At 41.0% G+C, this 27917-nt stretch overlaps 1 protein-coding gene across 2 annotated transcripts in view; it reads right to left on the bottom strand.

The window, feature by feature from the left end:
* Positions 1 to 27917, bottom strand: part of KCNIP1 (potassium voltage-gated channel interacting protein 1) — a 189554-nt gene that overhangs the window by 44643 nt on the left and 116994 nt on the right. For both annotated transcript variants that reach the window (XM_072400798.1, XM_072400797.1), the window contains one exon: positions 12608 to 12677. In XM_072400798.1, the coding sequence (XP_072256899.1) occupies positions 12608 to 12677 (70 nt within the window). The remainder of the gene's footprint in view (positions 1 to 12607; positions 12678 to 27917) is intronic.

The raw sequence follows: 27917 nt of genomic DNA, 5'->3' as shown, positions 1-27917 counted from the left end.
TTGTTTTATCACCCACTTTGACAACAGACATATGTAGGTCAGTATCTGTGGTACATAATGCAAAAAAGGGACTTCGAGCAAATTCACACTCCATAGGTTCCACAGGCATGAGGTATCTTGCCGCAATGTGTACCCACTCGTGTGCATCGACAACACTGCAGCTGGCCATGGGAACCTGGTAAACTCTCACAGGCCTTTCCACCACTCTCGGACCGGTCTGCTCTCTGTTGATCACCTTTCATCTAACAAGTGTGAAGGCTCTTTTCTGTGGCCATGGGGAAGACTATTTGTGTGATGCAGGTCACTAAAAGGATGTTGTTACCAGAAAATCCTCCACAACTAGATAGCTCTCAATCTACTAGCTGGTCTGCGGACTGTGAATCTGCATGTGTTACCCACTTCCTTAGTGTGCGGGAGGGACCCCAGGAAATGGTCCATTGTGATTTTCTCCACAATCTGTAATGCTGTAAGAGTCTCTGTTTGCAACCACTTTCTCACCAGATAAACAAGGTCATACATTTTTTAAATGAATTATTAGCAAAAATATCTGATCTGAGCTTCAAGGCCCCACAAAGGATGTCTCTGGCTTGCTAACTGGGGATAAAGAAAAGGCGGATTAACTAAACACTTTTATTTAGCTCTGTGTACACAAAGGAAAATAGCAGAGCTCAAGTCCAAATTGCTAATAGCAATGTCACTGCCTTAAAAGAGCCACAATAGCTCAAAATTAATATGATTGAAAATTAAGATTGACAATGCACCAGAACCTGATAGATTACATTCATGTGTCCTAAAAGAGCTGAGCTCAGTTATTCCAAAACCATTTGTTTCTAATTTTTAGAGACTCTTTATTCACTGGCATGGTACCAATGGATTGACGTAGGGCCAATGTGGTTACTATCTTCAAAAAGGGAGCAAAGTCATTACCATGTAACTTCAGACTAGTAAGTTTAACTTCCATAGTTTGAAAGGTCCCAGGGAGTTTGATAGAGTAGTTTCTGTTAGAAAATAATAGTATAAGTGATAGTCAGCATAGATTCAAGAAAGATCGAAGCTGTCAAACAAACTGACTCTCTTTTTATGAGGAAGTAAGTAAACAGGTAGACAGTGGAGTAGCAGTTGATATTGTGTACTTGGACTTTGCTAAAGCATTTGACATAGTACCCCACAGACAGTTAATATGCAAGTTAGGGTGTTTAGGTTTAGAAAATATAATCTGTAAATGGATAGAGAACTGGTTTAAAGACCGCAACCAGAGAGTAGTGAATAAAGATTCATACTTTTCTACATACATTTCTGTTTTTACAGATGACACCAAACAATGTAATGGAATTAGGTCAATACAGGAGGTCTATAATCTACAAGCAGATATGGCTGCCCAATCAAACAGTACATCCAAGTGGCAAATGACATTTAACCCCCTCTAGCGTAGTGCATCGTCAATGACACCCAGAAGTGTGTAATACCATTTTTGTGATTGGCGTACTTGGGAGGCTGCAGCAGCAACAGCAGGAGGAGAAGACTGTGGGTTCTGAGACAGAGTATGGAGCGCATTGGTAACTGACATCTAGAGCTGGGTGTAGTGCATCATCAATGCCACCCAGAAGTGTACAATTTTAGTGAATGGAGTACTGGCAGGTGGACGCAACAACAGCAAGAGGAGGCGGTGGACCTCGAGAAGGAGCGTGGACCGCATTGGTAACTGGCATCTAGAGCTGGGTGTAGTGCATCGTCAATGACACCCTAAAGTGTGTAATACAATTTAGGTGAGTGGAGTACTGACAGGCAGCAGCAACCACAGGAGGAGGAGGCAGTGGGTCCTGAGAAGGAGAGTGGACGGCATTGATAACTGGCATCTAGAGCTGGGTGTAGTGCATCGTCAATGACACCCAGAAGTGTGCAATATCATTTTTGTGAATGGAGTACTGGGCAGGCGGCAGCAGCAGAAGCAACACCGGGAGGAGAAGGCTGTGGGCCCTGAGACAGAGCATGGAGCGCATTGGTAACTGACATCTAGAGCTGGGTGTAGTGCATCGCAATGACACCCAGAAGTGTGTAATACAATTATAGTGAATGGAGTGCTGATAGGCGGCAGCAGCAACAGCATCAGGAGGAGGCGGTGGGCCCTGAGATGGAGCTTGATGCGCAATTGTAACTGGCATCTAGAGCTGGGTGTAGTGCATCGTCAATGACACCCAGAAGTGTGTAATACAATTGTAGTGAATGGAGTGCCGATAGGCGGCAGCAGCAACAGCATCAGGAGGAAGAGGTGAGCCCTGAGATGGAGCGCATTGGTAACTGACATCTAGAGCTGGGTGTACTGCATCTTCAATGACACCCAGAAGTGTGTAATACAATTTTTGTGAATAGAGCACTGGGCAGACAGCAGCAGCAACAGCAGGAGGAGGCGGTGGACCCCGAGACAGAGTGTAGACGGCATTGGTATCTGGCATCTGGGATCTAGAGCTAGGTGTAGTGCATTATCAATTCCAACCCGAAGTGTGTAATGCAAATATTGGAAATTTGTGAATAAACGTAGAAGGGCCAGACCAAGTTGTTTTGTGCATCTGTCTGGAAGGTAGACGATATTGCTAGTTTGCATCATGAAGTGGATGACATGAATGCCAACCCTCAGTCTCTCAATACTTATCTGAAAAATTAAGCAACAGCAATGGTACCCATCAGTGTGGCAGTACTGGGGGTTTTCATCTGCAGTTTGTTGGGCTCCCAGAAGCAGCAGAAATGTAAGGTAAATTGCTGGCTGGCACAATGGCAGGCATGACACTGGCTAAGAATGCTACCCCTGGACGTTGCGATAACTAGTGGAAAAATTCAACCGAGGCAGGCTCAGCTGACAGGGTGTTTAGTGATAGGCAGCCACAGACTCAGCACAGGAGCAGTGTGGGTTCACAAAGGCATCTTGGTTGGCCTAGTGAGTCCTTGTGTCAGTCAATTAATGACATCCGGAGTGGGTTGTTAGTAACCCACCTTTCATTCATTTTCAAATAGGTGAGGCCATTGACATTTTAAGGCAATAGTCGTGATTGGTTGTCCGTTACCACTCTGCCAGCGGCACTGAAGGTTCTTCAGACAGAATTCTTCGGACAGAACACTGGATGCCGGGCGCGAAAGAAGCTTGATGGCATACTGTGTCAGATTTCAAGCCTGTTGACCCAAAAATAATGGCATCACTACTGTCAGGACAGGCATCCTCCTCATAAGTGCTGTCGTCAACAGCACCACCAACAGCCTGAAAAGAGCCAACGTAATCGTGCACCATGCGCTTTATCCGTTCCCGAAGGTTATGCCAATGCACTTCACTTGTTTGAAGTGGCTGCATCAGGTTTCGCCAGGCATCCAGAAAATCCCCCCTGCCTTGGCCCACACTTTTGGATGTGTGCGGCCTGTTGCCACTACTGCTGATGCTACAGGGGAAAACGGTGGAGGCGGTGTCCGTCTAAGCACCCTGTGTGGAATGTGGTGTGCAGAACTCCTCACACAGCCCGTCGCATAGTATTCTGCTCCAGGCTCCAGTGATCCAGAAGGGTGACCAGCCAGTAATCATCCCAGGTTTTGATGCTGCAAATGCGGGGGTCCCTGCGTGGGCATCGCAACATGTGGACACACATATGAAAGAGTTCCTGTTGTTCCATCGCCCCCACAATGTCTGGGGCGTGACAGAGCAAAAAAGCGGGTTGGACGGGTCCTGTCCAGCAGCCCCAACTTGATCTCCCTCCTCATCATCATCATCTCCTCCTCCACTTGAACCTCCTGATGCTGGCCAGTGTCCCTTCTTGCTCCTCCTGATGCTGACTGTGTGCTATGAAGTGTAATGTCACCCTCATCCTCCTCCCCCATTTCTTCCTCCCCTATCGCCACACAGGGTATTATCAAGCAGAAAAATGATGGGAATTTCATCTTTCCAGCCTGACCACTCCCGACTCACAACATTTATGGCCTGCTCAAAGGGGGCCAGTACTTTGCACAGTGTCTCCATTTGCAGCCACTGGTCACTGATAAAATAGCTCAGTTGTGTGGCTGTACCAAGGGCCCGCTGTCTTCATGCACCACGCTGACCAAGTAATGGCGGATGGCTAGCTTTTGCTCACACAGATGCTGGAGCATGTGCAAGATGAAGTTCCATTTAGTCACAGTGTCACAAATCAGTCTAAGTCTCTGTTGGCGCTGGATCTTGCTAAGCGCCACGGCGGCAGTAGGGGATCGTACATGGCTGCAGATAGAGCAAGTGAGCCTGTCTCAGGCTCAAGTTCTGCAGTCCTGGGTACGTGCAGAGGAACTGCTGCACCACCAGGTTCAGTACATGCACAAAGCAGGGCACATGTGTTATGCAGCCCATGCGAAGCCCGGCCACAAGGTTGGCCCCGTTGTCGCACACTACGTTGCCTGTTGTGAGCCGGGAGCCAAGCCTCAACCTCCCTGTGCAAAGCGGACAAGATTTCTCTGGCGGTGTGAGTTTTCTCCCCCAAAGACACCAGTTTCAGCACTGCCTGGCAACGCGTGTGATTGAGGGAGCCGTAGTGGGGTGCCTGCTTAACCACAGTGTCCTCCGCTGCTGGCCTTTCAGGAGGAGTGTCGATAAGAGAGGGTTTGCCGGTAGAAGGAATGAAGGAGGAGGGGAAGGAGGGAGAGAACTGAGGTGGTCCATGCTTTCCCACTACACCCCTCGGTGGCAGTACCAGGTGCAGCAATGCCTCTTGCAGACTACCGCTCACTGAGGTATGCAAGGTCACCCAGTGAGCGGTGAAGGACAGGTAGCGTCCCACTTCGTGCCTGGTTGTCCAGCTCTCCATGGTAATGTGGATATGACTAGACACTGAGAATGCCAATGCCTGGGAAACGTTACCTAACACATGTGCATGTAAACTGGGAACAGCTGTGCGGGAGAAGTAATGCCTGCTTGGTATATTCTACCGCTGCTCGGCACAGGCCATCAGGTCCCAGAAGGGAGTCCACAACGCTGTACGGCGGTAGCTGCAAGGCCAATAGTTTGGCTAGATGTGAATGGAGTTTGATGACTCTTTTGTTGGTTGGGCCCATAGCCTGATGTCTTGCCCAGAACTCTGGTAGAGTGGGCTGAAGGGACTGGGAGCTAGGGGAGCTGAAAGGGTCACTGAAGTACCCATCTTTCGGCAACAATCGAAACCTGCGGCCAGAAGCGGATACTTCCTCGCAGCTTAAAGTCTGGCTGTCACCAACCTCATGAGACATATTAGCAATGACAGTTGGAGGTGTAGAAGGAGTCAATGGAGGAGAAAGAAGAGACAATGACATGGTTACACTTCCTTCAGGAGAACGCAAGTACTGCTCCTTGGTTTGTGGTTCTTGCGCATGTGGGAAAGCAGGGAAGTTGTACCCAAATGTAATCCGGCCTGTCCTCTGCAAATCTGCTTGTGGCAAAGGATGCAGATTGCTACGCACCCCTCATCGTCTTTCTGCTCTTTTTCTTTGCCTGCCTCTGGGTCTGCTGGGTGCCCTGTGTCTGCTCCAGCTCCATCTCCCCCACGGTCACATCGTCTCGGACTGTTCCTCTGCTTGAGCCCACTGGTCTGTGTGTTCTTTGGGACACACATGAGGCAAATTTGCAGCCCCTTCCATCCCCAGTCTGTTGCTGCTGTTGCTGCCTTTCCTCTTCTTCGTCTGTTTCGGGAATTGCTGCTTGACCTTACGGTGGTTCCCAGGTGACATCACAGTCATCATCATCCTCATATTAATCTAAGCCAACCTCTGCAAATGCAGCCACTGATGCAGAACCCTCGCCCAGCAAGTGCTGACCACACTCTCCAAGGGTCTCAAAGTCTGCTTCCTGCTCTGAAATTCGCAATGACAGATCCTCAGGCTGTTTGTCAAACAACAAGGGAGAGTCATCGGAAGGTACAGGCACATTAGCCACACGCCAAATCCTGTCACGGCTGTGCCAGTTGCTACTGCTGCTGCTGCAGAAGAGCCTGCTGCACCTTGATTTGGTTGGATTGTAGAATTTTGAGGTAGGGTTTGAAATCACAACGTCTGGCAATAGTAGCCACTGATAAATTTGAAAAAAAACTGATAGGGCTGACCTTGAAATTCTAGGTTGTGCTTGGTACGAGCCACCTCCTTTATTTTCTCCTTGGTTCTACAATAATAAGGGCTCTAAATAATAAAGCTCTAGCAAAAGGGTAGTAACTGTGCCTGACCAATCAATGATGGATTTTGGCAGACCACTTAACCTAATGTTAGCCCTGCGATCGTGGTTTTCATAATCCTCCAATTCTACCTTGAGGGACATATTTTCCTAGTTTAGATAGTCCAGCTGAGAGTCATGACTGTCTAGGAGTTTATCAAGATCGGAGCATCGCGACTCTAGAGCCATAGTACAGCCTCCCCGGTCTCTTATCTCTTTGGTAAGCTGATCAGTAACTTGTTTAGAGACCTAATCCAAAGCCTGAAGCATGACATCTATTTGAGAAAGTAAATCCCCGACTTACCTCGGGGTTCTTTCTGATAAGGTATAGAGGAGTTGGCGGTGTCTCTAGAGTCTTCTGAGTCTCTAAATGTGTCTCCAAACACTGTCATAGGCAAAGCAGTAGAGGTTGGTACCATCTTAGATGTGGCACGAGCCAAGACCTCACAAATATTATGGGATTTTGCCTTCTTGGTTTTGTCCTGAGTGCACCATCATCCGTCAATGTATGTTAGGAGGATTAGGCAGCTGGCTCGTTGGTCAAAAAAAAGTTAAAAGGCGAACATTCTACAAAATAAGGCTAATCAAGTCCCAAGTAATACAGAGCTCACTTAGCTTGTGGCCATTCATGAGCCCCACGCATGCACCCTTCCGACAATCTCAACTTTAAATTTCTCATAGTAATTGGCATCCTCTGGGGCCAGGTCAAAATATGCCTTCTGGGGGTCAGCAGTTAGAAATGGCATGACCAGACAAGCCCACTGGCCTGAGGTCAGGCTTCCCTCTCAGCAGTCTACTCAAATGTATGAAGAAAGGCCTCTAGATCATTGTGTTTTGTCAATTTTTTAAGAAAATTGCTGACCTAGATAGTGTCAAAGGTAATCAAGGGCGCCTCTATATTCCATGCTGCCAGATGCTGCACAACTTCACTCAGGTTTTTCCGGTCAAGTTCTGCAGCTTAGTTACTAATGGAGTTGCCAGCAATTGATTGGTCTCCTGCTGTGTGATTACAGACTGTAGAAGCGGAGTATTCATCTCTTTTTGTTCCGCATTAGCTTGCTGTTGCACAGCATTTGCAATAAGGAGTTTGTTAATGAATTCTTGCAACGACAGCATTTACCTCAGCGACCGTCTTAGGCTGATCTTCTGTTGTGACTGTTTAAATGTCTCAAAGCACCGCTGTCTTTTGGACTTAAACGTAGGCATATGTGAGATCACCTGTAGCGACAGCTGTCAGAATGGTCCAAACGTTAGACAGCAGGCTTCCAGGTAAAATTCAACGCATGCTCCAGTCTGTATGTTTATTGTAGCAAATATCAGCAACAACAAATCTACAAACTGAGAAACTATCATGAGTCGGGTGGACAAGGGAAAGCCTCCCACTCTTTTTCCCTGGTCAGGCTCCAGGTCCCTAACATTCTAGCTTTCCATAAACCAAACAGAAAAGTCAGACAATACAACACATTTCCTGGAGCCTTAAAACATGCCATATCTTTTCTGGGCGGAACATACACCCAGCCAGCACTTTCCACACAAGGTTTTGGGACACTCTGTCACTAATCACTCGAAAATGTGGGAAATTCCAATTTCATTTTATACACTGTATAGAGTACAGGAACTGCTCCCCCTTCTGGCTACTCTACAATGTACAAGTTGGAAAAAAATGACAGCTCTTACTCTGCGAAAAGGCTTGGGACCTTCTGTATACGAAAATGGAGCAGCAAGTGTGAGTCCTCTCTCACTTTTGGGGGATTTCCCCAAAAAGAAAGGCGGCAAAAAGTGTGTAATCCCCTTCCCACCAGACCCACCTTCCCCCAACAGTGACAAGGGTCATTTTGGGTGATAGTATTTCTCCCTCCCAAAGTATTTTGGAAAACTAGATTCCGGAGGACATTTTGATACATAAGAAAAGGGGGCATATACAATCACTATCCATCTTAGAAAATAGGGAGACCCCACAAAAGTTTTTGTTGTTTGGATTTTTCATTTCCAAAAATCACAAACAAAGCAAAAAAAATCTTTATGGAGCCTAGACATTCATTAACTTCTGGAGCAAGCAAGATGTGCTTTGATATGCAAGAAAGAACAACTGCAGAGTTTGTCTTGATCATTAAAGAGCCTGCAGAACAGCAAAAGATTTCTTCTGCAAGTCTTGCAACCCCCCTCCCCCCCCCCCCCTTCCTAGTCCTGCACATTAACCAGCAGGGAAGAGCAGGGAACCCCGTTCGTATCTAGAAGATGTCTGTATGTCGGATATCCCTAGCTGGGGGACTACCTGTACTGAATTTCAGCAAGTCATTATGACACACACACATCATATGTGCATGATAAAAAATTACACCCTTCCAGTGTATTTACAAAGTGGGGATTTAGAACAGTGAATCAAAGCAAAACATCAAATTAAGTACGCCTATCCTGCAAATACAGCATATACTGCTTGTTAAGTCTAGCAGAGCTCATGTGTATTACTTACTTTATTCCATAGGCTTCTTCCCTGGTAAACAATTTGTTTCCCATAAGCTGCTTTAGATGGTGGTGACCTCGTTATCAATGCAATAGCATGCAATGAAGGCCCATTCTGAGCAAGAGTGAAAAAAACAGAGTGCTGGCTGCCATGAGACTAAGGTTTAAGGTAAGTTATACAACCTTTTAGACAAAATAAGTTGTACATGAGCACATCAGGAACAGAAGACACAGACGGGAACAAACCAACCTCATGTTGCCAGTCACTTCTTTAAAAAGGGAAGGTCATGTAATGGATGGGGCCATGTAACCTGCAGACATCCTAACCCACCACCAGAGGGAGTGCTGGAGAGGAGACAGTTCAGGTACTATTCACCTGTTTGCCAGCAGGTGGTGTGCATCTGCAGAACACTCTAGTCCTCTGAGGCAAGGATGGCAACTGACAGGGAGTCATATGACCTGGACCAGGAAGTAAGCAGGGACTGGGATCCCTAGGCAAAACTGGTGCTGGCAGCAGGGGAATGCAAGGTGGGTGACATTAAATCTGGATCTGTGACAATTATGCAAAAGGTAGAGAGAGGGTACATACTGGCATTAATAACATATTCAAATGTATTACAAAATTGTAAAATGAAAAACAAAAGGAGGCAGAGTAAAACGAACAGGTGGAGGTGTGATGGGTGATGGGTAATTTTAACTACCCTGACATTGACTGGGGTAAAGTCACTACAGGTACAGCAAAAGGTGAAAAACTATGAATTTAATACAAGATAATTTTATGGTTTAGTCTATATAAACCCTCAACTAAAAAATGATACCCTGCTGGACCTAGTTTTGCAGAGCTTATATTAAATGTGCAGGAACAGGAAGCAAACAAGAAGCAAAAACAATTTTAGGAGAGCAAATTTTCAATTAAGGGCAGCTCTCCATGACTTGGACTTGGAGGGAATATTATAGTCAAAGAAAACAAAACAGTAATGAGAATGTTTTAGGTCTTTTCTACAGAAACACACTGCAAAATTTATTATATTCCAGTGGTAGTAAGTTAAGGAGGCTAAAATTTAAACCTATGTGGCTCACAGCTAATGTTAAAAAGCCATGAAGAAAAAAAGAGCATACCAAAAATATAAAAATGAAAGATCACTTTTATCATTTGAAAACAAAAGATGTAAAAACGGAAATCAAATGTCCAAAACTATAAATTGAAAGATAGATTACAAGTAAGGCTAACCTCCCAATTTTATTTAAATGTATTAATAACATAAAGATCAGATCTGAGTATTTAGGCCCCTAAATTATTTCTCAGGATTGGTAATTGGGGATAAAGAAAAGGCGGATTTACTAAACATTTTTTTTTAGCTCTGTGTACACAAAGGAAAAAGGCAGAGCTCAAGCCCAAAATGCAAATAGCAATGTCACAGCCTTAAACGAAACACCCCGAATCAAAACTAATATGATTGAGAAACAGTTGGATAAAATTACCGTTGATAAAGATGGAATTCACCCACATGTCCTCAACGAGCTAAGCTAAGTTATTTCAAAGTTATGGTTTCTAAATTTTAGAGACTTTTTATTCACTGGCATGGTACCAATAGACTGGCATAAGGCCAATATTATACCTCTCTTTAAAAAGGGAGAAAAGCCATTACCAAGTACCTACGGACTAATAAGTGTAATGTCTATAGTTGGAAAGATCCTAGAGAGTTGGATAAAAAAACCACATAGAGGAGTTTTTGCTAGAAAATAATAAAAGGGATTGTAGGCAAGGATTCAAGAAAGAGTGAAGTTGTCAAAGTTATGAGGATGTAAATAAACAGATAAGACAGTGGACTAGCATTTGATATTGTGTACTTGGTTTTTGCAAAAGCAATTGACACTGTACCCCAGAGACGGGTTTTATGGAAGTTAGGGTTGAAAGGTTTAGAAAATTCAATCTGAAAATAGATAAAGAACTGGCTTAAAGACCGCATCAAGAGAGTATGGATTTATACTCTGAATGGTCTAAGGTTATTAGCGGTGTACCCCAGGGTTCAGTCTTGGGACCTTTACTGTTTAACATCTTTACCTGTTTGCCCACCCCTAGCTCCCTAACTCCCCCAGTAATATTATTGTTTTATATTATATGTTTTTCATACTGTGGTATTTATTGGATGTACAATTGCTATCTTTTCATATTGTTTTTTTTTTTTATTATGACTGTACTCTTGGAATTTACCCTTTTGAAATGCAAATAAAAATAGATTGACCCATAACATTTTTATAAATGATATAAAGCATAGGATTAAAAAAAGTCCATACAGAATATTTATAATCTACAAACAGACCTGGATGTACTGTTTGATTGGGCAGCCAAGTGGCAAATTACATTTAATATTGATAAGTGTCAAGTTATGCTCTTGGGGGCTAACAACATGCATGCTTCATACTGTCTAGGGGGAATACATTTGGGGGAGTCAAAAATGGAAAAGGATATTGGGTTTTGGCAGATCATAGACCAATGCCAAGCTGAAATATCTAAAGCTAGCAACATATTTTATTGTATTAAAGAGGAAAAAACTGCAGAGATTGAGAAATAATCCTGCCCCTGTACGAAGCATTGGTTAGACTTCATCTGGAATATGCAGTACAGTTTTGGGCACCAGTTAACAAAAATGATATTGTGGATTTAGAGATATTGCCGGCAAGGGCAACTAAACTAAAAATAGGAACAAGTGAGTTCAGCTATGAGGAGAGAACTGCATTTGTTCTCCCTTGAGAAAAGACATTTAAGGGGGGACATGATCACCCTGTATAAATATATAAACTGATTCTCAATTAGTCACTTTAGGGTCATTACAAAGGACATGGGGGCACTTTGCATCTGGATGAAAAGAAATTTAATCTCCAGGGATTCTTCGCAGTAACGTCTGTGATAATGTTGGATAGGCTCCCTCAGAAATTAGTTTTAGCAAATACTGTAAGATTGCTTTAAGCTGGATGCTTTTCTACAAGCTCACAATATAACTGGTAATACATTTTAAAATAAAGACAACAGAGACTGTTGATACAGGGAACATCCAGTTGCCTCCAGGAATCAGGAAGGATTTTTTTCCCCCGTTGCAAGAAAATCAACCAGGGTTTTTTGCTTTATTCTGGATCAACTATCTATGGGTTTTTTTTATCTGGGATATGTTTATTTCCCTAGTGCTTGATGAATGTATTTTTCAACCTCACTAACTTTGTAACTATGTAACTATAGAAGGACCCTATCATGTGGCCTGTCAAATTAATAAGCCAAATGATGGTGTTTTCTGTCTAGAGTCCTTCTTACTATATTGGGCAGACAGATGTTTGTAAGTTACTGCCGGCTTAATACAGGCCTGCATTGAATATAAATGGTCCAAACAATGCAGGCCATTATATTGAGTAATGATGGAGAGCAGATAACAATATCCTCTTTGTTAAAAATAGGCCAATATGTCATAAGCTTATATGACCGCTTTTCCAGTCTACAGGGTACCTGTGTGCATTTCAAAAACATTTGACTTTTATGTACACACTTCAAATGCAAAAATTTAATCAGAAGCGACAAAAGTGTATGTGAGGTTGTCTTTGAAGATTTCTATGTGGGGAATGTAGTTTGTTTTTAATTTTGCTGATGAAGTTTTACAGAAGGAGTAGTAGTAAACCAATTGCCCCTTTGTGAAAGATCCTTGAATTAAAGGTGGTGATAAATATCTCTCATCATAAAGATACCTGTGTATGACATCTATGCGCATTTAGCTGAATTAGAGGTTCTCTCTATGGGGGAATGTATTTTGAGTTCTTTGATATTTGAATGTTATATATGTATATGTATATTTCAATATAGGTCATAATGAAGATGAAATTATAATTTTGTTTGTAAAATTTTGTTTGTTTAACTTTTACAAGAATTTATTTTCTCCCTGATCACAAATGACATCCTTTTTTAAAATCACTTACCTCCATGAGGGAAAAACTGTGAATAGATCTGTTTAAATGTGTCTTCATTAACAACTCCACTTGGGCATTCCTTGAAAAAAAGAAAAGGAATAAATTATTTAAAAAAACAGCAATCATAAACACTCAGGTTCCATATTTTGGAGTAGTACAGTGCTTAAACAGTGTTGATTGGTGTGTAAAAGTCTTTCCCATGCTATAATCCAAAAATGCATGCTAAAAAACAGGTATTTTAGTTTTTGACCAAAACAGTTAATTGATGCCTTTATTTTTTAATCAGTTTGTGCACAAAGGTTATTGACGCCTAGGTAAACTATGCAACATCAGAATGTGTTAATGGTATACTGACACATGCTGATTGTATGAACTATTGTCATGGACCCAAGTTGTCCAATGATAGCTCTTTAGGCACAAGATGCACAAAAAACAAGTGCAGGTGAACAATTTTATACAAATGGTTGGGGAAATGGAGTATAAAGAACGGTATTAAGAAGGGCACAGAAAGCAGGTTTTTTTTGATAATATACATTGGTGTATTTTACGTAGGGTATATTCAATTTATATAACAAACAGTATAAACATAGAAAACGTGGGTAAAAAAAAAAAACAGACAATTTTGTCCTGAACCTCCCCACAAACCGTGGGGGGAGGCAAGGTAGATAAGGGACTCATGATTTAGACAATATTGATCCTTTAGCATTGGTGCTTGAACAATCAAGATATGATGTGATGACCCGCCGCGTTTCGCCCGTATTGGCTTCTTAAGGGGACTTAAAAACTCACATTCATGGACAGTTACTGCATATAAAGATAATAATAGTATGTATAAGCTAATCAGTATTTGCATCTTTCACAAAGTGGTAATAAAAATATATATTGCATATATAAAAACATATTTAAATTAGGTCATTACTGCAGTTGTCAATTGCAGTTGACAGTAGTCAAGTAGTTGCTTGTAAGGACTATGCATGTATTGTGGTGAAATGAATAAAGACTTGCCTTTGTAAAAGTCCAGAAAACTGCAGCACCTAAAAGGCATCCAGGTTTTGTATAAAGTCTAATACAATATTACTGCTTATATGTGTATGGATTGGTTGGGAGATGGAGCAGACAGTTGCATGGCAATCAGGGTGTTTTTTTGGTTGCTGATTCCTGCCTTTGCATGTGGATTTTTTAGATGTGCTTCCTCCACTAGCTGCTGTCTTCCACCTAATGGATCCTATGATTACCCAATGCACCAAACATATGCCCCTCTTGAGTGAATTTCACATACTGTCTGACCCTGTAAATATCACCATGAAGTAATAAATTGACAAATATTTATGGAAAGGCTTCATTTGCTGGCAGATGTCCAGGATTAGTGATTGATACCCTCAGGAACTATCTTGATCAATTTGTGGTGGTCTGTCTTGGTGATATCTTGAATACATCTAGGGTGCCTAGCATGAAACTCCCACCAAGCACGCTGAGCACTCTCTTCTTTTTATAGTTGAACTTTACCATTGCCTACAGCCTTAGCTCAAAAAATACCAAGGCAGACACCCTCTTGAGGAGGTTTTCTAGATCCAAGGCATTTTTTGAAATAGTTGAAGTGTGCCAGATCATTGAATCATGGTAGCAATCACTCTAGAAGAGCTTGGTCTTGACCTATCTTTTCTTTTATTATCTTACCAGTCAGACTTTTCCTCACTTAAACCTCAGACTTGCTTCTTTGTGTCACCTTTGCCTTTTTGCACTTTTTGCCTCTCTTTGCTTCAGTCCCTCAAACAGTTTCTAAACTTCAGGATGGCCGGTCACTCCAGTTAGAAGACTCTGGCCTTGTTATCACATTTAGTCTGGTGGCTCTATTGCAACTGATGACCAGGTCTATCCAGCATGTGCCCGAAACAAGCCTCTGACTCTGGGACCCTCTTACTACTGCCTATATTGAGGAACCATGGGTGCACATTGCCATGGATATGGTTGGCATAGTGTCCAAATCCTTAGGATACACAGTAATTTTGATCGTAGTTAGCTTCTTTAGAAAGATGGCTGCTTTTGTTTTCATTCCTAGGCTCACCTCAGCCCAGCACTTGAATTTTTGAATATTTATTGAGCATGTGTTTCATCTGCATTGAATTCTGGAGAATATTGCCTCTAAAAGGTGGTCAAATTTATATCACCTGGGTGATTCGGCAAACCTGTAATAGATTTTTTAAAAGTCTTTGCTTTTTGTTAGTAAAGGTTTTCAATTCTGGACCAGAACCATTCCAGGTTTGCCGGATCACCCAGCTTCACTGATGAAAGTGTATCTTCTCCGTCCTTGGAGAGCTTTATTAAATCAGGCCCAACGAGTCAGAAAGCCAAGGGGTACACGTTTGCACTACTACATCTTCAGGACCAGTTACCAACATCCCTCTGTTCCAGAGACATTGAGGGTCACAGAAGGTAAGTGGTCAGCTATGTGTAACAGGCAGCTCACCAGTGGCTCAGTCCCTCGCACCGCAGCATCTGCAGATTTGACTCCAGGCGGCAGTGGTACTGAGCATCCCGCCCTATCCAGGGTTCCATGGCATGAAGAAGGGGTAACCGCACAGCAAGCTCACCGCCACTCTGAATGCAGTCTTGAAGTTTTTGAACATTAAGGGGCATCAAAGCGCACCGACAACTGGCAGTACCCTAATTTTCATTCCCATGAGAATGGCAGCTCTTAGGCTCCCCTGTGTACCCTGAAAATGTATAATTTCTATGATAATCAGTGAACGAGATACGAGGATTTATACATGGGGATAATGACAGAAGCATGAACATGCTCTCATGCTGCTGCTGGGATTATCTCGCAGTACAAGCAGCTCCCACTGCTGGCAGCACGATCTCCATGGAGAAACATAGAGGATGGGAGCCCCTCATCCCCCTCAAGATAACAAGCAGAGAGGGAATGAGGAGAGGGCCAGATCTGACACTGTGCGGGCCGTAGGTTGGGCGCCCCTGTTCTAAATAAATCCACCTCTGCTCTCATATTTGTCTAACTGTTTATTAGGAAGACTCCGCCAAAGGTCTTTCCTTAATTTTTAGATTTGTTGGTGCTGCTGTCCAAATGTGGTACCATTGGCTAATTGAAAAGGTATACTCGTATACCTTAACAGCCAAAACATTGAAACCAGTGTAATGTTCAGTTCTTCTTGTAGGCATCAGAGCTGATTTTTCTAGAATTTAAATTTTTTTGTTATATGACCACAATTATTACCCACTATTTCCTCATATTATACACAGCATACTGATGACCTATCCAAAAAAATATATATTTATATATGTGTCCAGAATTGTTTGGTTTTTATATCTGATATTTCTTTTTATTTGTAAATGATATTGCTGACTTCCAAAATCCAAATAAACCTGTTTGATCTAATGCTTACCAATACCGTTTGCAGGGTAAAACTTAGCCTCAGTTTCGCCTCGGTTGTACCGAACAGAACTAAGACATGCTCATTGATCACAAATTGTAGATGCACCAACTTGCAAGTGTTACTGGCATATCCCAAGACTTGGCATCAAACAGCTCAGCTCTTGGCCCTAATTTGCTGGGCCAGCCAGTTGAGGGCATATCAGCAGTCAGCTGAAATCTATGCCAATTTACAATAAAATAATGGCATTCAATTATTGTTATGACACCACACAAATCAATAGCAAACCAAAAAACAGACCCTTAATAGTTGAGGTTTAAATTCTACAGGTTTTTTTATTGGCATCTTCATAGAAACACTTGATTCTTATTTTATGGATTTGGCATAGAGACATGCAATGTCTCTTTTGTCTAATGACTAACTCCCTCGCTCCTGATTGCTTTTTATTTCTGCTCTAAACTACATCATACTGCACACAGAACCAGCCACCAGAGATAATGTAACTCTTGTGCATGCCAGCAGTGAAAACGGTGGTTCTCATCCCTGCAGCGACAAAAAGTCCTGAACCTGTCGTTGCTGCTGGGCAACAGCACAAATAAAAAGTATGTACCCTAATTGGCAAGTATGCTGTGCATACTTGTCGATTATGGCAAAAGCTCACCACCCACCTTTCAGTTTAGCTCCACTTAAAGGCTAAAGGATTACTGGTATAGCACAATTTTCCATTTCCAGTCATCTTTTAAATAATATATATATATATATATATATATATATATGCATGCACTGGTACTCAAGCAACTTATGCAACGTTTACAAGTAAGGATGACTTAAATACAGATGGAGAAGTTAAGAAAAGTTGCTGAATTCCACTGACAGGGTAACCAGATCCAAGAGACAAGAGGAAGAAAAAATTCTAAGGTTAGCGCAGGCAATGAACAGGTCACAAGAGTAGGGCTACTGGGCTTTGGAAAGTTACATGGTTTGGACAAACTGATCATTGTAACATGCAGGAAATGAGCCAGGGAACAGAGTTAAGGAATACATAAAAAGAAACTTGGTGATGACAGAAGTGCTCAGGATGATGAGCAATAAGAAACAAAAATTGCAGGAAACCAAGATCATATATATCACCTATCATATATCACAAGCCATATACCTTACCTACTGCCATCTAAACTTTACAACATACTTCTAGTTTAAAGGAGTTTGAACTGGCCACACTTTAATATTTGTCAAGTTCAACTGAATAGATAAATAAGTCAGGTAAATTAGTGACAGGACACAGGAAAGATACCTGAGTTGCAATGAAACCTAAGAATTGAGTATTGTGTTAGAACAATGCATCAGTGACCTGGAAGACCAGGTCTTGGAATCACAGGACAAGTTAAATGCACAGGCTATTCTTATTTCATCCATGGAAGAGAAACTGGAAGACTTGGAAAATCATCACCGTAGATCCATTCTTCGCTTTATTGAAAGAGCTGATCTGCTTCACCTTCACACAGTAGATCTTATCCTGGCCATGAACCTGTCCCCACTAACAGCAAGAGCCTTAAAAAGAACTCTTCACATAGGACTAGAGTGCCCAACAGTGAACCAAAGATAAGGACTGGTCAGAGTCAAATACTTTCACCCTGCTGACAAAGAGGCCATCCTGGGAGTATACCGCGAACAAAGAGAAATACGACTTGGAGAAGAAAATATCCTGATATTTCAAAGTTTTTCGGCTTCAGTGGAAAATCTTTTCTTTTAGAAAGTTTGGTTGCTAATCTTTAACCTGGATTCATAGCTTAAAGGTTTATATTGAATATATGAAAAAGAGGAAAACACCCAGAATACTATATGCGCTAGTGATATGTTTTTTGCATGTTATTGTTTCTTTAATTGGACTTGAGGTTGAAAAGAGAGATGAACAGTTTTTTGGTGAAGATTACTTTCAGTGTAACTGCATTACTAGACGATTATTGGTCTGGATCCGACTCACTGGGTCTGGGCTTAATCTGGTACTGGGATAGCTTATGGAGCGGTTTGGTATTTAGAGACCTCCATGATGTCATCTCCCCCCAGACATCTCACATCTGCTCTGTCCCCCAAAATAAATTAAACATCCTGTCATGGAATGTTGCCAAGCTAAATAGTCCACAGAAGCACATTGGATATTGAAAGACTGCAAAACTCCTGGATTGGCAAAATTTTCACCACCACATACAAAATGTCAACAGTTGTTCTTCACCTGCAAAGAGTCAGATAATGTAGCACTTACAGCCTCCAGCTGCCAGACAGTTGCATTGCCTCATCTTGGGACCAGAGGAGGGGAAGTTAACAAAATCCTTCTAATGGTGTCATAAAATCCCAGCCTTAACTGGTTTCTGAGAGCTGGATCATTCACCTATAAATTAACTGCATATATATATATTGTACAGGTCTGCAGGGATTGGTCCTGGATGATAGATATATTTCCCCAGCATGGGCTCTTTAAATCCAGTGGAATATGCAGTAGGTAGGCTGCAAACAAGCCTCTGTGGAAACTCTGCTGTTTGTAAAGAAAAACAGTTGTTGCTGTTTCATGTGTGCTAACTTGATTTTATGGACTGTGAGGACTGCACCCACCTATTTCCAGCTGATGTAAACTGCATTTTCGTTTTGTTTTCATTTATGCCTAAGAAAGCGGTTTTGTTTAGCGAGCAAAAGAAAGAGAAAAAGGCTACATACACATGTCAGATAAAAGCCGTCATAAACAAATGATAAACAGCTGATTATTCAATAATTGTTGACAAAAATAGTGCCTAACGGCAGTCTGATGTCGCCAGTGCACGAGGTATGTCGTTTGTAATAAACGACCATCTTGGCGTATCCGTTCGTTTAACGATCGTTTCCTATCTATCGTGTGTATGGTCATGTGAGCATGCACAATGAATGAATGTTCGTTGCAAGACTCCACAATAAATTTAGTATATATATTTACTGTATATGTGTGTGTATAGTATTATACTTGGTCATTTTCACTCTCCAGCACTGTTTTCTGTCCTTCTTCTGCATTACATTCCAGTGTTGTTCTGTTCCCACAGTATCAGGCCTCTGATGCACTTTGTTTTATGGTGCATAGCAGGTTTTTCTTTGAGATGTCACCTCTTTGAAAAAAAAAAAGGATAATGAGTTTCCAGATTTTTCATAGGTAAACTTGCAGGTGACACACATACTGGTGTATTTCTGTATGTGGTATTTCACAATGTATTAATGCTTACCTTGTGTTTTCTCCTGTGCACTCTTCATAATGATGCCACTCTCCATCTACCCTGATTTCATCTTGCCTATGCTGTGGTGTGGGTGTGGAATCAGCAAGTCTGCAGAAAGAAAAAATATCTACTAAAAATATCTACCCTATGGCTCATTCAAGTAGCTCTCTTCCTCTATGCCTATCTGATTTGATTTGGCATGTTTTGTTTAGATCAGAAAAATAGGAAATTATGACACGGGACAGGAAACGCAAGAATTGCGCTTTCACTAACAAGGTTTTGTTCATAGTAACCTTCATTTTAGCGATATTTGCAAGAATGGTTATTCGCAAGGTAGGTACGGGTGCTTTACCTTTCCCTTTTCTTTTTTTTGAGTGGGTGGTTTACAGTCAAGCTGACTAAACAATTTATTTTTTTACCGGGATCATGGCCTATAACACATTTAACAACCCAGACTTCATTTGTGAGTTCATTGAACTCTACTGATCATTTCCATGTCTGGGGAGTATTATAATCTTAAACATCTTAAAATGAAGGCCTACAATGCGGTGGTGGAGCTGTGCAAAACCATTAGTCCTGCTGCCAACATCAATTATGTGAAGCACAAGTTACAGAACTTGCGTACAGTGATCAAGAAGGAAACAAAGTGAAGGCTTCACAGCGGTTAGGTGCTGGCGCAGATGATGTGTATGCACATAAACTGTGGTACTTTAATCTCTTCTCTTTCACCACTAATCAAATGGAAAGTCGCCCTTCATTGTTCAGCCTGCCAGGCGACAAGAATGGCGCAGGGCATAGCACACAGAGGCCCGGACATTCTAATAACTCAAAACTAGTGTTGATGTTCGAATTCGGGTTGTCCCTATATTCGACCCGAATATGGCTGTTCAAATTCGGGTAGACCCGACCCGAAAAACACGGAATTCAACAGCAAAAATTCGGAAGGAAAAAAAACATTTTTTTTCTTAAAGTATTTATTTGGTATGTGTTTTTTATTTTAAACATGTTCTTTTTTTATTTTGTGCAGGTTATCCAACAATGACATTATGAATCATAATGTCATTGTGGGATTCCTGGACCGTGGGAACTTTGCGGTCACAGCTAATTGAAAGCAGGTGCCTTCAATTAGCTGTAACCGCAGGCAATACGAGGGCAATAGAGGTTGAATGGAGATACTATCTCCATTCATACTTCTACTGCTCTGTGATTGGCTGAAAAATAGGAAACTCTGATGACAGCTCAAGCATCATCAGGGTTTCCCTTCCCTCAGCCAATCAGGGAGCAGAGCAATCAGCAGAGCTTTACTATGCTGACAGCTCTGCTCCCCTGATTACTCCCGCAGTAATTGTCCTCAATTAACTTCCTAGTGCCCTGCAATCCCTCACTGTCAGGAAGATTTCCAGGGCTCTGTTCATTGCAACCCTGGAAATCCTCCTGTCATTGGGATAACCTGTAAAAAAAAAAAAGTTAAATTACACAAACACACACATTAATAAAATAATTTTAAATTAAAGCCTTGTCCTATTTTTTACTTATATTTTAACCCTTTCAGGGAATGAGTAAGGGGATTTATGTACCCCTGAACTCATTCCCCAGGGTGGGGNGGTGGAGATCTGGGAGTCTCCTTATTAAAGGGGGCTTCCAGATTCCAAATTCCTGCTAAAAATGTTTATAAAAGCCCCCATTGTTTTCAATAGAAGCTTTTATAAAAGCTTAAAAATGCTTGAAAAAGCCTCCATTGAGTTAAATGGAAGCGTTTTCCCCCGTTTATCCAGCGTTTTAATTTTTTAAATGTTCCAAGCAACGTTTAAGATAACGCTCAAAAACGTGCCTGAAGGAAAGGTCCTGGTGTAGATTAGCCCATGGGAATGCATGGGGACTTCAAACATGGGCTTTAAAAAGCCTCAGGTTAAACGCTGGGGAAACAGTCCGTGTAGACTAAAGCTACATACACACGTCCAATAATTATCGTTAAAAACGACTGACGAACGACCAATGAACAACCGATTGGCCAAAAAAAAGTGACCAAGGACGCCGACGAACGAGGATTGTCGTTGGAAATCTGATTTGCCGGCGATCTTTCACTATCTATCGTCGACGGTCATTCAGTGATCATGCATGTTTCTGCAGTACACTTTCTCCTTTACATGTCCCTCTCTGCATTGTTCAAACGATTGTATCTAGTGTGTGGACACTGTTGGTGGATTATATATGAATGATCATATTGTTACAGCATGTACAGAATTGTGCACAATATGATTGTTCAAGTATAATCGTGCATATTCGTTGATCGGTCGTAATCGTTCATTTTCTAACAATAATTATTGGAAGTGTGTACCTAGCTTTAGCCTAAAATTGATTTGACATGTGCTCTTTAATCTTCATGTGAAGTACAGGGGTATGTAATAGTGTTATGTATCTTTTTATAATGTATCCTTTTACAATGTATCTTTTTACATCTGTTTGGAGGCTGTAGAAGCTCTACACAGTGCTGAAAAAAACCTGAATTTTTCCTCCCATTGACTTTAATGGTGTTCGGCTTTGACATTCGACCACCCGAATTTTTTTGCTATATTCGAGCGAAAAGCTGCCGAATCGAATACTGAGCTATTCGACCAACACTACACAAAACCAGGAACTTTGTTCAGAACTAGTTTGCAAAAGAACTAGTTTGCAAAAATATATATATATTTTTTTTTTTACAGATTTTCATTGAAGTAAAAGGTAATGCTAAACTGTCATGTTATCCTGCCATTCCACTTCTCTACTAGTATTGAAGTACTGCATGTACTGAATACGGTTTTATTTTGCTGACACAGTAGCAGTACTGCATGCAGAAGATCCACCAGACAAGGGAACTGGCTGCTGCTTTCCCCAGGTGCCATGTGTGCTGCTGTAGCAGATTATTGCTCCATTTGTGGGCCAAAAGGTGCACTTCAAAATAATGCAGCAAACAAAGACCACCATGTCAGTTTTGTCCATGAGTAGATTAATAGCACTATGAAAAATATGAAAGCGGTTTGCTGAAATCCAAAATGCATCTCGCTTTAATAAAAAAAGCATCCCACACGAGAAAGGCTGTAGTTGTAGATTTCTTTCTCTAGGCCCAAAAACTTCTGAGGGAATGGTTTCAAAAAGATAACACGTAAGCAAAAGCTTCTTCTGCGATAAATTCATACCCTCTACAGTTTGGGTGTTACTAGGAGGGTGCAGTTGCTTATTGATCAGCTTTTGGTGGAATGGCATTGCTACCCCTCAATTAGACATTCATCCGTTTTTGCCAATATCGACAAAAACAAACTCATAACTCGCATTTGCTATTGCCATTAGCACAATGTTGAAAAAAACCTTGTAATTGTAGCTGCAAGATCCACTGTCTGCAGGTGGGATGATCCATACATGTTTTCAATCAATTGCTTCTCCCCAATTCAGGAAGTTCCAAAATTGTGTTGTTCCAAAATTTGCAGCTATGCTTAGCTTTTCCTATGGTAAACTAAAAGGAAAACATAACAAGAGTAAACAGGCATAATAATATGTTCTATTTTCTTTTCTTTCTTGCCGACTTTCTCTATTGACATGCCAGAGACTCCACCTGCTGCAACATTTACTCCAGTCATTTCCAACATCACCCAAAAAAGGAGCTGGAAACGAAAACAAGAGAAGCTGGAAATAAAGAAAACATTGCAGCAAGCTATGACCATACTCAAGGATGTCAGCCATCAAGGATGAGTGTAATGCCTTTGGATTCAGCATGGCTGCAAAAATGAGGAAGATGATTCCAGAACAGAAATGTTGAGTGGAGCTGATCGTCACTGATGTGGTCAACAAAGGCTTAATCCAGCAAATTAACCCACACTACCCTACTTTTTCCTTCCCCACTCCATACCAGCATGCTCACTCCCCTCCTGTATCTAGTTAGCCTCCATCCCACCAATATGAGCCCCACCACTGCTCTTCCTCAGTTTAGCCATGTGACTATGGTTTTCACAACAAAAGAGTGCTGTCTTTTGTAACGACCTTGAAATGAATAATTGGAAAGAGAGTTCTCTATGTGGACCATTTATATATTTATACAGGGGGATCATATCCCCTTAAACATCTCTTCTCAAGGGATAGTAGATTTAGTTCAGCTAATCTCTCCTCATAGCTAAATTCCTCCATTCCTTTACTTACTTTAGATGCCCTTCTCTGCACTCTTTCCAATTTCACAATAACCTTTTTGTGAACTGACAAATGGGGTCTGACCAAAGCTTTGTACAGGGGCAGGATTATGTCAAGGTCTCTGCAGTCTATTCCTCTTTTAATACAAGAAAGTACTTTGCTAGCTTTAGATATTGCAGCTCGGCATTGCATACTGTTATTAGATCTATGATCTACTAGAACCCCCAGATCTATTTCCATTTCTGATACATGCATGTTGTTTGCCCCAAAGTGCCAACATTTTATCAATAATAAATGTATTTTTATCTTCCCAATTTGGATTTCCAATCAAACAATATATTCAGGTCTGCTTGTAGATTATAGACACCCTGTCTGGATTTATTTTCATTACATAGTTTGGTGTCATCTGCAAACACAGAAATGGTACTTTTAATCCCAAACTCTGTCATTTATAAAGATGTTAAACAGTAAATGTCCCAACACTGAACCCTGGGGTACACCACTAATAACCTTAGACCATTCAAAGTATAAATCATTAATCACTACTCTCTAAATGTGGTCTTTAAGCCAGTTCTCTATCTATTTAAAGATTGAATTTTCTAAACCTATAGACCCTAACTTGTATATTAACCATCTGTGGGGTACTGTGTCAAATGCTTTAGTAAAGTCCAAGTACACTATATCAACTGCTAAACCACTGTCTACCTGTCTACGTTCTTTCTCATAAAAAGGAAGAAAATTTGTTTGACAACTTCGATCCTTCTTGAATCCATGCTGACAATCACTTATTATTTTCTAGCTTGTAACAATGCTACAATGTAACAATAATGTAACAAAGAAGTAAGACAAAGGATAGCAAGGGTTTTTGTGCAGCACAAGGGTAATATATTGTAAAAAAAACAATCTATAAATACAGCTTTAAGCGAGATGTGTAAGAAAGCTTTTTTATTTGGTCTCTCCCACATAAACGAGCATGGGAAAATTGACCAATAAGCGAGACAGTGATATCCCTTTTTTAAAAGAAATGTCATGTATCCGACGCGTTTTGCCTGTGGGCTTCCTCAGGGAGTTTGGTGGAGAATGTTTGTTTAAAAGTTGTGACAAGTTGAAATAATCTTGTGAGGGATGTAACAAAGGTAAAAATATTTATGGTTTCACAACGTAGTCCCAGGACTCAGCAGCACCTTGGACTGCTGAACTCTGCATGGGTAATGACTTTGCTCCCTTTATGAAGATATGAACCACATTAACTTTACACCAATCCATTAGTACCATGCCAGTGATTAAAGAGTCTCTAAAAATTAGAAACAATTGCTTTGAAATAACTGACCTCAGCTCTTTGAGGACAAGTGGATGTAACCCATCAGGTCCTGGTGCTTTGTCAACCTAAATTTTGCCCAACTGTTTCTCAGTCATATCAATTTTGAGCCATTGTGGTCCATTTAAGGCAGCGACATTGCTAATAGCAGTTTGGACTTCAGCTCTGCCATTTTCCTTTACGTACACAGAGCTAAAAAAAGTGTTTAGTAATTCCAACCCAAAGACATTATTTAAAGGGCCTACATGCTCATATCTGATCTTTTTGCTATTAATATATTTAAAAAAATTGGGAGGTTTGCCGTACTTTCTTTTGCAATTTGTCTTTCATTTTGAAGTTTTGCACATTTTATCTTCCTTTTACATCTTTTGTTATATTCTTTATAGTTTTCAAATGATGAAGGTGGCCCTTCATTTTCCTATTTTTGGAATGCCCTTTAATTATTCTTTATGGCTTTTTAACATTAGCTGTAAGCCACATAGGGTTTATTTTAACCTCTTAAACTTATCACTCATTGGAATATATTTTTCAGTGTTTGTGTAGAAAATACTTAAAACATTCCCATTTCTGTGTTCTTTAAGGACAATATTCTCTCCCAGTCCAAGTCACAGAGAGCCCCCCTAATAATGGAAAATGTGCTCTCTTAAAATTGAATGTTTTTATCTTTCCTGTTTTTGGTTCCTGTTCACAACTTACAGTACATGAAATCATACTATGTTCACTGTTACCCAGATTCTCTTTTCATATGCACATGTGTTATAAGCTCTGCATTGTTAGAAAAAACTAGGTCCAGCAGAGAATAATTTCTAGTTGGGGCTTCTATAAAGTGTACCATAAAATTATCTTGTTTTAAATTCATAAATTTCTGCTCTTTTTCTGTACCTGTAGTGCCATTACTTCAGTCAAAGTCAGGGTACCTAAAATCTCCCTCCACTAAAACTATGCCAGATTTTGCAGCCTTTTCTATCTGTGCTAGTAGTTGATTCTTTTCCTTAGCACTGGGGAGCCTATAGCAGACTATAATAATTAACTGTGTATTATGCATCCCCATATTCAACTCCACCCATTCTGTCTCAACCTCATCAATGCTCCATCAAAAATTTCTTCTTTCACATTCAATTTCAGATCATCTCTCACATACAGACACCATCTTTCCCCTAGCACAGCACTGACCAGACCCAGACCCTAAGATATCTGTTTAGCTGTCTAAGCTCCCTCTGCCTTTCCTGTGTAGCGCATGGCACAGGCAATATTTGTGGGAATATAACCTTGGAGGTCCTTTCCTTCAACTCGAAACCTTTAAACTGATTTTTAAGGATACTCCATTTTCTATATATCCTGTCATTGGTTCCAACATAGACCAAGACAGCTGGGTAATGCCCAGCCCCTCCCATTAATTTGTATACTCAGTCCACCACATGCTGAACCCTGGCACCAGGGAGACAGCAAACCATTCAGTTGAAGGGTTCTGGGCAACAAACTATTCTATCAGTCCTCCTGATCATAGAATCCCCTATGACAACCAATTGTCTATGCCTTCCTGCATTGCCTTTCCCATCCATACTAGATGGGTAGCTCTACAGTCTGTTAGGGGTAGCAGTAACATCTAGGGCTGTCATCACTGGGTTTGGCACCTGCACATCTTCACATAACTTTGCAAATTTGTTAGGGTGCTCAAACACTGGGGCTGGCCTTCCTTTTCCGGAACCCCCTACCACTCCCTATAACTACAGTAACCCAGCTCCCTACATGTTCATCATGATTAACCTTTTCACCCTCAACATCTATTTATTAACTACCTGCCCAGTGAGCAGGAGACCGCTGTTAAGCTGATCCAGTGATTTCATTGTTGCTATGCGCTTCTCCAGATCTCAAATGTGAGATTCTAAAAGGGTGACTTGCTCGCATCTGTCACAACGGTATTCACCTAAGAGCTGTTTTGTTTGCTCCATTTGTGCATACATATGGCAGACTGTGCACTGAACAAAACCTTCCATCTTGCTGTCACTCATTTTCCCAGTTACAATATTTATTAATTTCACAGAGTTTTAAAAGATTCCTAACAATTTGAAGTTTCTTTAAAGATTCAACTCCTTTTGTTTTCAAACTTCTGTGTTTTCTAACTCCACTTATTCACAGCCACTTGTTTCCCAAGCCAAAAGTGAGCTTGTACATTCTTTTGTGTAATAATTGTATGGGATACCTACCTTGATGTATTTATCTTCCAAGCATTTTATAATTGTCGCACGTCTCGGGTTTATATGACTCATTGCCTGTGGTGTGATACCAATAGAGAACCTCATGTCTTGCAAAGACCTTCTAGTGGCAAGGAACCTCAATGTGGTGAATCAGGTATCTTCTTTCTGGAGATCCTACCGCTGTATGTAGTTTTTGAAAGCACATATCTGACATGTTAAGCACAGTTCATGTAGCAGCTTCTCATGGGAGACAGTGTCACCGTCCATCAACCAATTTTTACACCACATGCTGTTTTTCTTCAAAACCTGTCCTTGCACATCATGTTCATCTTGTTTTTCACCTAACAAATACACTATAGAAGGGGCTGCTTACTTTTTATGTCAGAACACATGGAAAGACATATTCCAGAGAGAAGTAATCGAACAGTGTTCAGGAGGAACGTTAATTGAGAAAATGACAGATCATTCATAGGCACATTTTTTTGTCTCACTCAGAGCCCTCATTTCCTATATATATATATATATATATATATATATGTATATATATTTACAGCCAGAAGGACTAAGCATGATGATAACTCTTAGAGGTAATCCTTTCCACATACAAAGAATAGTTTACAAAAGATATTTAATACATGATAGACACACATATATATATAATTATTATTATGATATAGTTAGGTTAAAAAAAATGTTAACCAACATTTTTAACTATAAATAATGTCTTTCCTTGTGTAATAGTAACACAGTCCCTATACGGTTTCTATTACATTTGTCAACCAAGCTATAAATGCAAAAATAGTAGAATTGATATAGTTGATACCTTAGGTGCAAATTTGTATTTAGTACTTTTAGTATGAAACCCGTCACGCTGTCCTGCTTTCTTAAATTTCCAGTGTTGGAATGTTAATAAAGTACCTAATGAATATGGCATACTACAGACATCTCCTTGTTTGTGAGTATTTTCTAATTATGGAAAGAGCAAGTGGATAATTCCTTTGCAGAGACAAGAAGAAC

The sequence above is a fragment of the Pyxicephalus adspersus genome, chromosome 2, assembly GCF_032062135.1.
Source record: "Pyxicephalus adspersus chromosome 2, UCB_Pads_2.0, whole genome shotgun sequence".
In the NCBI taxonomy this organism is placed as follows: domain Eukaryota; kingdom Metazoa; phylum Chordata; class Amphibia; order Anura; family Pyxicephalidae; genus Pyxicephalus; species Pyxicephalus adspersus.
The sequence above is the reverse complement of the archived record's forward strand: the minus strand, read 5'-3'. Positions and strand labels throughout refer to the sequence as shown.